This window comes from Plasmodium brasilianum, chromosome 7, assembly GCF_023973825.1.
Source record: "Plasmodium brasilianum strain Bolivian I chromosome 7, whole genome shotgun sequence".
Classification (NCBI taxonomy): Eukaryota; Apicomplexa; class Aconoidasida; order Haemosporida; family Plasmodiidae; genus Plasmodium; species Plasmodium brasilianum.
The window spans coordinates 1950660-1960000 of NC_090120.1; the positions used below are offsets into that span (position 1 = coordinate 1950660).

General features: G+C 26.6%; 2 protein-coding genes across 2 annotated transcripts in view; both read left to right on the forward strand.

Annotated features, from left to right (window-relative positions):
* Positions 1 to 771: 771 nt before the first annotated feature.
* MKS88_002141 (uncharacterized protein) lies at positions 772 to 5019 on the forward strand (the record flags this gene model as incomplete). The annotated part of the gene is made up of 4 exons (XM_067215127.1): positions 772 to 814; positions 977 to 1377; positions 1775 to 4374; positions 4452 to 5019. The coding sequence occupies 4 exons, from the start codon at positions 772 to 774 to the stop codon at positions 5017 to 5019; spliced, it is 3612 nt and encodes a 1203-aa protein (XP_067074435.1).
* A 4132-nt stretch (positions 5020 to 9151) lies between these two features.
* Positions 9152 to 9341, forward strand: part of MKS88_002142 (uncharacterized protein) — a gene marked incomplete at both ends in the record, with an annotated part of 922 nt that continues 732 nt past the window's right edge. The window contains 2 exons of the mRNA XM_067215128.1: positions 9152 to 9208; positions 9318 to 9341. The exon at positions 9318 to 9341 is cut by the window's right edge and continues 732 nt beyond it. Coding sequence (XP_067074436.1) covers positions 9152 to 9208; positions 9318 to 9341 — 81 coding nt within the window. The remainder of the gene's footprint in view (positions 9209 to 9317) is intronic.

Here is a 9341-nt window from a genome sequence, read left to right on the forward strand (position 1 = left end):
TGCCGGCAACACCCATGTTCTTTAAACAGTAACTAAGTAACATATTAATATAAAATAATTAATATAATAATTTATTATGTATAACTAATGTATAGGAAAAATGAAAATTTTCATAATTTTATGGCAAAAAAACCCTATACATGATATACATATATATATATATATATATATATATATTTTTTTTTTTTTTTTTTTTTTGGTATATTATGAAATATATATTACATTTTTGGTTAAAACAGTACTCACCGTGTCGACTTACCATTACCATATAATTTGTATTCATTCTGCACTGTTTGAGAAAAAAGAAAAAAAAATTTTAAGTTTATTTGAATAAAGCAAAACAAAAATAGTTTGCTAAAATGATACACATTATTATGTACATGTAACGTTGTACGTTCTTTTTTTCATTTTTACATTTATATTGAATGTATGTTTATATTTATATTTTTATACATTTCTATTTATTTATTTACTTGTTTGTTTATTTATATCCATCTCTATATGTTTATGTTTAGGTATATTATGTTCAGTTAATTGTTTTTGTTTTTTTCGTTGTTGTTTTAGTAATAAAAGTATTATAAATAAAAAAAGCAAAGAGAAAAAATAAAAAATATATAAATGAATAAAAAAAAAATAAATAAATAAATATATAAAATAAATAAAAAAAAAAAAAAAAAATAAAATAAATATATAAAATAAATAAAAAAAAAAAAAAAATAAATAAATATATAAAATAAATAAAAAAAAAAAAAAAAATTATCATAAAGCACCATGGATCGTAATCCATTGAGAAGTAATAACCACTATACTAATGGTAGTACTTTTTTTTTTTTTTTTTTTTTTTTTTTTTAAATTAAAATATTCACCTGGCTAGTTACATGAAGTATATATGCATGTACATGTATATATGCTTCTTAACAGTAATGATAAATTTTTCTTTTTTTTTTTTTTGTTGCATCCTTTTATGTCTTTCTAGATACTGAAGAAGCATTAAATGATGATGAGAATACATGGGCTCATACACAGAATGAAGAAGATTTTGTACATGGTAATACTCGAGGGGTACGAGTAAGAACAAGGGAAAATAGAGAATTATGGGAAAACAATGAATTAGGGGAAAACAAAGAATTAGGGGAAAAAAACGAATTAGGGGAAAAAAACGAATTAGGGGAAAAAAACGAATTAGGGGAAAAAAACGAATTAGGGGAAAAAAACGAATTAAGGGAAGAAAACAAGTTAAGAGAAAATGTAGAGGACCAAAGAAAAACAGATTTAAAGGAAAAGGCAAGACGAAAAGCAGACTGTGTTGTAACTGATGCTCAAACGACATTCTCACTCATTCAGGCAATTATTTTTGCCGCCGCTGTTTTCCTGAATGTAAGTTTATAACGAAAAAGTGCTGTACCACATATGTAATATATGTATGTGTAATGTACGTATATATATATATATATGTTTTTGTGTGTGCGTTTTGCTAGTTATACGTTTTATGTATGCTCCCGTTGGATTTATTTTTTACCATTCATTTATTTAGAAAAAAGAAAAAGAAATAAATCATGTTGTGCATTAAGCGGTGTGTTAAACAGCATTTTTGCGCATTGTGCTTTTTACTGTGCTGTGCATCGCGATTTTATATAATACCATACATCAGTGCAGCATATACTGATCTCATTTCTTTTCTTTTTTTTTCTTTTCTCTTCTTTTACTTGGAAACGCCCTCCTCCCCACCGGACGTATGTATATATGTGCGTGTTTTGTGTTATCCCCCTTGTAGGTAATCCTTCTGAATAAGAATGTGTACATAGGAAGCGAGATGAGCGAACATTTGTACTTATCAAGAGGAGCAGGAAGAGTAGTAAACGCAAGAAATATAAATGAAAATGTAGAGAATGTTCGGTCTAATGAAACAACACCGGAAGATTTGAACTTTAATATTTCCGATGAAATACCTTCTTCTAATTGCCATACAAAAGTATCTAGTCATGAGGATCAAACTCCTCAAACAAGTGAACATGATGATATGTTGACTTTACTTGACAATGAATTGTATTATGATTATGAAAATTATAAAGATGAAGAAGACTATGTAAAAGATAATTATTATCAAGAGGATAATAATGGAAACTACCCAAACGAATTAGATCATAGGGGCCACGACTATCATGAGGACCATTATAATTATACAGACAAATATTATCATAGAGAACATGATAATCAGAGAATAAATGATAATCAAAGAATAAATGATAATCAAAGAATAAATGATAATCAAAGAATAAATGATAATCAAAGAATAAATGATAATCAAAGAATAAATGATAATCAAAGAATAAATGATAATCAAAGAATAAATGATAATCAAAGAATAAATGATAATCAAAGAATAAATACCAATCAAAGAATAAATACCAATCAAAGAATAAATGATAATCAGAGAATAAATGATAATCAAAGAATAAATACCAATCAAAGAATAAATACCAATCAAAGAATAAATGATAATCAGAGAATAAATGATAATCAAAGAATAAATACCAATCAAAGAATAAATACCAATCAAAGAATAAATACCAATCAAAGAATAAATGATAATCAAAGAGCTCATGGCTATAATAGAGGGCATGCCAATTATAGGGATAATGTATATTATAGACACCATGTTTTTTTAGAAGAGGATGATGACTATAATGGGAACCGTTCTTTTTTCGAGGATGATTACTATCCTAGGAGTTATCTATTTTTACTGGAAGATGACTATCCTAGGGATAACTTTTCTTTAGAGGATGATGAATATTATAGAGATTATGACTATTTACAGAACGACGGTTATTTAAGAGATTCTGACTATAATGATGAGGAAGAATACATTTATAAGATGTATAATTTTAATGAAGATGATGAAGTTTACGCGGATTATGAAAATGACCAAGATGATGAAATTTATTCGGGAGATGACGAAAATGATTATTTTGAAGAGAGGAATGGTGTTCCTTCTGAGAAATATGAACGTTATTATTTAGATGAAGAGAATGAACGATTTTATTTGGATGGAGAAGAGGAACAGGAGGAAGATGAAGATGAAGAAGAAGATGATGATGATGATGATAGCGATCGTAATTCTGATGTTACATCAGATGAAGGAGATTATGATGTTGTACAAGAGGAAGAAATGAATAATTTAATTAATACAAATCCTAATTTTAATTATACAACGAATGGTTTAGAAAATATTAATTTTAACCAAGAATCAACATTGACTACAAGAAATTTAAGACAATCTAATAATGTAGAAACATATGAAAATGCACAATTTATAGATAGATATAGAATGGGTCAAAATTTAGAATTTTACAGTATGCCCACTAACGTATATGAAATAAACGCAGGACAAAACAGAAATAATAACGGAGGATTAAATTTTGCTAATGAAAGCCCATCATATGCTGACATATATAGAAATGCTAACTATGTAGATAGACATACGAGCTACTACCGTAGTAATAGGTATCATAGCAGTGGTATTAATGGTACTACTAATTCATCAACCGCAGGAATGAATACTCCTCTTAAGGGTGAAAACGCTAGTAACCCTTTAGATGAATCGCGTGAAAATTCTAGTACCACCGCTAGAAGTACTAATCCTTTTGATGAGTCCTATGAAGATGATACAACAACTGATAGAAATACAAACCCTTTTTTCGAATCATATGTAGATGGTACATCCACCAATGGAAGTACTAATCCTTTTGATGAGTCCTATGAAGATGATACAACAACTGATAGAAATACAAACCCTTTGGTCGAATCATATGTAGATGGTACATCCACCAATGGAAGTACTAACCCTTCTGATGAATTGAATGAAGTGAATACTACCACCGCTAGCAGTACTAACAATTCTGATGAATTGAATGAAGAGAGTACTACCACCGCTAGCAGTACTAACACTTCTGATGAATTGAATGAAGAGAGTACTACCACCGCTAGCAGTACTAACACTTCTGATGAATTGAATGAAGAGAGTACTACCACCGCTAGCAGTACTAACACTTCTGATGAATTGAATGAAGAGAGTACTACCACCGCTAGCAGTACTAACACTTCTGATGAATTGAATGAAGAGAGTACTACCACCGCTAGCAGTACTAACACTTCTGATGAATTGAATGAAGAGAATACTACCACCGCTAGCAGTACTAACACTTCTGATGAACCGCACGAAGAAGGTACGACTATAAAAAGGTCTACCAACGCATTTGGTGAATCGTATGAAGATAGCACAACCTCTACTAGCACTACTAGCGCGCACCCTTTTGATGAATCATACGTAGATGGCACCGCAACTGCTAGCACGACTAACCCTTTTGCTGAATGGTATGAAGATGTAACTGCTAGAAAAAAGTCTACGGACCCATTTGATCCGTCTACGAAGGCAACACAACAACTGCCAGCACAACTAGCACTATTAGCACGCATCCTTTTGATGAATGGTATGATAATCCTACGACTACACCAATGTCTAACAACCCATTTGAGCAATCATATAAAGCTTCCACTATTACTACGAACCCATTTGCTGTATCTAACCAAAATACAACTGACCCATTTGCTGTATCTAACCAAAATACAACTGACCCATTTGCTGTATCTAACCAAAATACAACTGACCCATTTGCCGAATCCCATGTAAGTAATAACCCTTTCGTTAACACCCATGAAGACGATCAAAATAATAGTAACCCCTCTGATAATTTTGAAGATGCTTTAACTTTAAATAATGCGGAAGAAGATAACATTACAGAGGGCATGGTACTACAGGGAGAAAATTATGCGCCTGAATACAATGATATACAGTTTGACGATAACTCCCAAGGTAGCATCAATGATCATACAAATGAGAAAGAAAAACAACATCTATATAATAGTCTTTCCCAAAGAGTAAACAATCCAGTTGAACATGATGTGGAACAAGTTGAACAACAAGAACATGAGAAGCATGAACATAGTGAACCAACATGATGTGCATATAACTGATCCTTTTACAACTGAATACAAGTTAGAAAATGATAATAAAGAAGAAAATTTTGAAGAGAAACAAAATACCGAGAGTAATGAAAAAAACACCCCAATGCTGATATATATAATGAGTTAAGAGGTAATAGTAAGTATGAAAAGCTACAAAACTTACCCATAAAAAAAGAGCTGGGTGAAGATTATGTACATAAAGTGAAAAATTACTTAGACATATACAAGAGAGAACCAAATAATGATAACAACAGCAAATCAGAAGGTCAAGGTGAAGAAGAGGAGAAAGTAGCGAAGGTACAACCGAGCTAGCGACAGAAAAAAACAGAGCATATAACTAACAAAGAAGAAATAAAACAAGTGGTTAACGAAAGTGGAATAGAACCAACACCTTACGAAAAAGAAACGGGTTAAAGAGCTAATCATATTGAATCTGATAACAAGACTAATGATAACGTAGCCGATAACAGAAGAAATGATAACGAAACCAAACAAACAACTAACCAGGATGTCGTTTATTAAATTCTAGAAAATGAAATACATAAACGTATGTTAGTAATAGGTTCATACGTTTGTAATTCAATGTAAATATTAAATGTTTAACGTTTGATGTTTAACGTTTGATGTTTAACGTTTGATGTTTAACGTTTGATGTTTAACGTTTGATGTTTAACGTTTGATGTTTAACGTTTAATTTTTAATGTTTAATTTTTAATGTTTAATATTTAATTTGTTTTGACATATATGTATATACATATATATGTATGTATATATTATTTATATGTATCTATGTTTCCATATAAGCATGTATATGTCTATATATATGTACTTCTAATTAAATTTGTAACACAATTTATAATATATTTTGCCTCACATATATATATGATATCTTGCATTTTTTTTCCCTTTGTTATATTTATATTTTTTTTTATTTATTTCATTTAATATATATCTGTTAATAATAATTAGAAAAACTTAAATAATTTTTAACTTTTACATTTTATTATTAAAATATACCAAATTTAGATAACCCTATCATTTCTTTACTTTTCTTTTTTTTTTCAAAATTCTCATTGCGAATGATTTATCCTTTTCTCCTTTTCTTCTACTTCTTATTTTATTTTATTTTATTTTATTTTTTTCTTGCCTGTTAAGAAAAAAATTGCCATTAATTTTTAACGTAGAAATGTTATATACGATCAAAAACAAAATAGAAAAAAAAATACGGACAAGCATATTTAAAGTACGTAAAAATGATATATAACCTACTTTTGAAGAAGTAAACCCAAAACACATAATATAGGAAATAATTATTATATATGAACCAATAAATGACAAACAACAATTATAACATTAAGTTTATGAGCTTTAAAAAAACAAAAATTTCTTAAGAGTATTTCATGGATATACCTATATGTACAAATACAGAAAACAACACACATATGTAGCATGTAAATAGCCATATATAGAATACATTCATACATATGAACATTTGCATATAGGCAAAGGTGTATACATATATGTGCACATATACATACGGAATATATAAAATATATTAAATAAAAAAAATAAACAATTTATAATTTGGAAATGACGTTTATATATAAAGCTGCTAACACTACATCTCAGGTGTTAACACTTAACACATTATAAATGGGAAGACTTTCTAATTTAAAAAAAAATTATATTAATGTACGACTGTAAAGGAAAAATGCACACTTGAATATTTAACAAAAAAAAAAAAAAAAAAAAATTGGCTGTTTTATTACATGTTAATGTTTTTTTCATTTGCAAATTCTTTTAATTATAGTGCTTTTTTCACTATATTAATATAACCTTACATGTACATAATTTTTAAGTTCGTTTTTAACAAGTTTCATTGTTTCCCCTTACAAGCCTATTATATTTATACGTATACTTATCATGTTGCAATTTCTATTAATGTTACTGTTATTGTTACTGTTACTGTTATTGTTACTGTTACTGTTATTGTTACTGTTACTGTTACTGTTACTGTTACTGTTACTGTTACTGTTACTGTTACTGTTACTGTTAGTATTAGTATTAGTATTACTATTACTATTAATGTTATTCCTTTATTGTTATTCTTTTTTTATTTTTTTTCTTGTAAATGTACATTTTTGAGACGTCCTCTTGTGAGGCGGATATTTATTTTTTATTTCTTTAAATTTTATTTGATTAAAACGTGGAAAGCTTTTTTAAAAGTAGAAAAAACATTTGAAAAATTATACATTATACAATATTAAAATGAAGCAAGAAATTTTTCTTTAATCCTATAAAAACATACTATACACATATATATATAGACCTTTTTTTATATGTTAATGCTTCAAAAAATAGACGATATGGGTTCCTTAACATATAATACATGGCACATACATATGTATATATATATATATATATATATATATATTATAAGCATAAATATTATAGGGAAAAATTAAATATGTGCCATAGGTGATACATAGTAAAATTCATTGACAGTCTTTTATTATTTATTTTTGTTCCATTTACCAGTAAAAATTAATATTTTTTCAGTGACAAAAATTTAAATTAATATGAAATATAATTAGTTTTTTTTTTTTTTTTTTTTTTAAAAAAGATATTCTAATAAATTTTATGAATTACCACTCGTGTATAGAGTATGAAAGTAGTGACATTTAAATGAAGCAAATTTAGTTTTGCAAAAAAAAAAAAAAAATTATAAAAAAGAAAAATAAAAGAAATTACAAAAAATTAAAAATATTAGGAAAAAATAAGAAAAGGTGTTTTGTTCTTTAAGCACATTAAAAAGATTAACAGGTTTATATTATTTTAATTTTTGCAGTAAAATATACATATATTATATACATATATTTATATATATAATATATATATAATATATGTATATTTACGTACATGTAATTGAAAACTACACTACTGCACTTTACGTGTTCCCTCTATAGGTAAACATTAAAAAAAATAAAATAATTATATTAGGTATTATAATTCCACATATATCATTTTTTATTTTAATAGCATTTAGTAAGTAGCCGTACATGAAAAAAAAAAAAACAAAAAAACTACATTTCTTTTCAAATGAAACCTGAAAAAAAAAACAAGGAATCACTATTTTTTGAATAATATTTATTATATATATATATAAAAAAAAAATATATATAATTAATATATATATATATGTAGAAATCTAAGCGTTTTAAGCTATTATTTTATGAATTAGCTATAAAATATAAATAGAGTGAAAAAAAGAGGAATAAAATATAAAAATAAAGGTTATAATCTATACCCAAAAAAATAACAAATAAACAGTTTTTATATTTTGGTAGAAAACCTTAATTTTAACTTGTAAAAGTTATTTGAACTTTTTCCCTCTTCAATTTTTTTATTCCTAAGAAAATAAACATTCATTTTTAAAATATATAGTTTACATATTCCTATGTATATATATATTTATTTATTGTTATAAACCATTATAGTAATTGTGAAAATTATAAACTTTATATAGTTATGTTAAACAAATATTATGCGCTTTTTTATTTAATTTTTTATTAACGCCTTATTATAAGCGGTTGTAGTATAGAACTGCACTAACAGTTTTGAAAGATAGTTTTAAAATTGAAAATTTTAATTTTTTCTTTTTATCGTTTTTTGACTGTATATGTTTTCTACATATATATATATATTTATGTATATGTGTGTGTATAGAATAGGTGTTATGAGAATTTTTTTTTTTTGTTTATTGAAGTTCCTGAGCAGATCTTTTGTTTTAGATTAAAACAGGAAAGCTTTAAAAAAAAAAAATGCTATAATTCCTGTGTTTGTTTAAGCATTGGTTATGTCGTAAATGAGTTCATATATATATATATATGTATATATATCACACCTGATAATAGCAGGAAATTAATAAAAAAGAACATTTGTAATTAAATTAGGAAAAAGATATGCCCATGTGTACATCTCTAATTTTTTGAATAATAATTTGTGTAAAATTTTTTTTTTTGTATACGCAGACTTTGAAGGTTGCGTAAAGTGATAACTATTACAGTCATTTTTGTGCTTCATTTTATGTGAAAAATGAGGAACAAAATAGAAAAAAAAAAAAATTATGTTCTCATCTATTCTAAGAGTTACACTAATTTCTCTTCTACTGTTTATAGTGAAGGTATATAAACGAGGATATACATATGTACATATATACATATGTAAATGTATGTACATTTATATACATGTATATATATTTGTATACATTTCTTCCCGTTCTCTATTCTTAGGGAAATAGTTTAGAATTGGGCGTA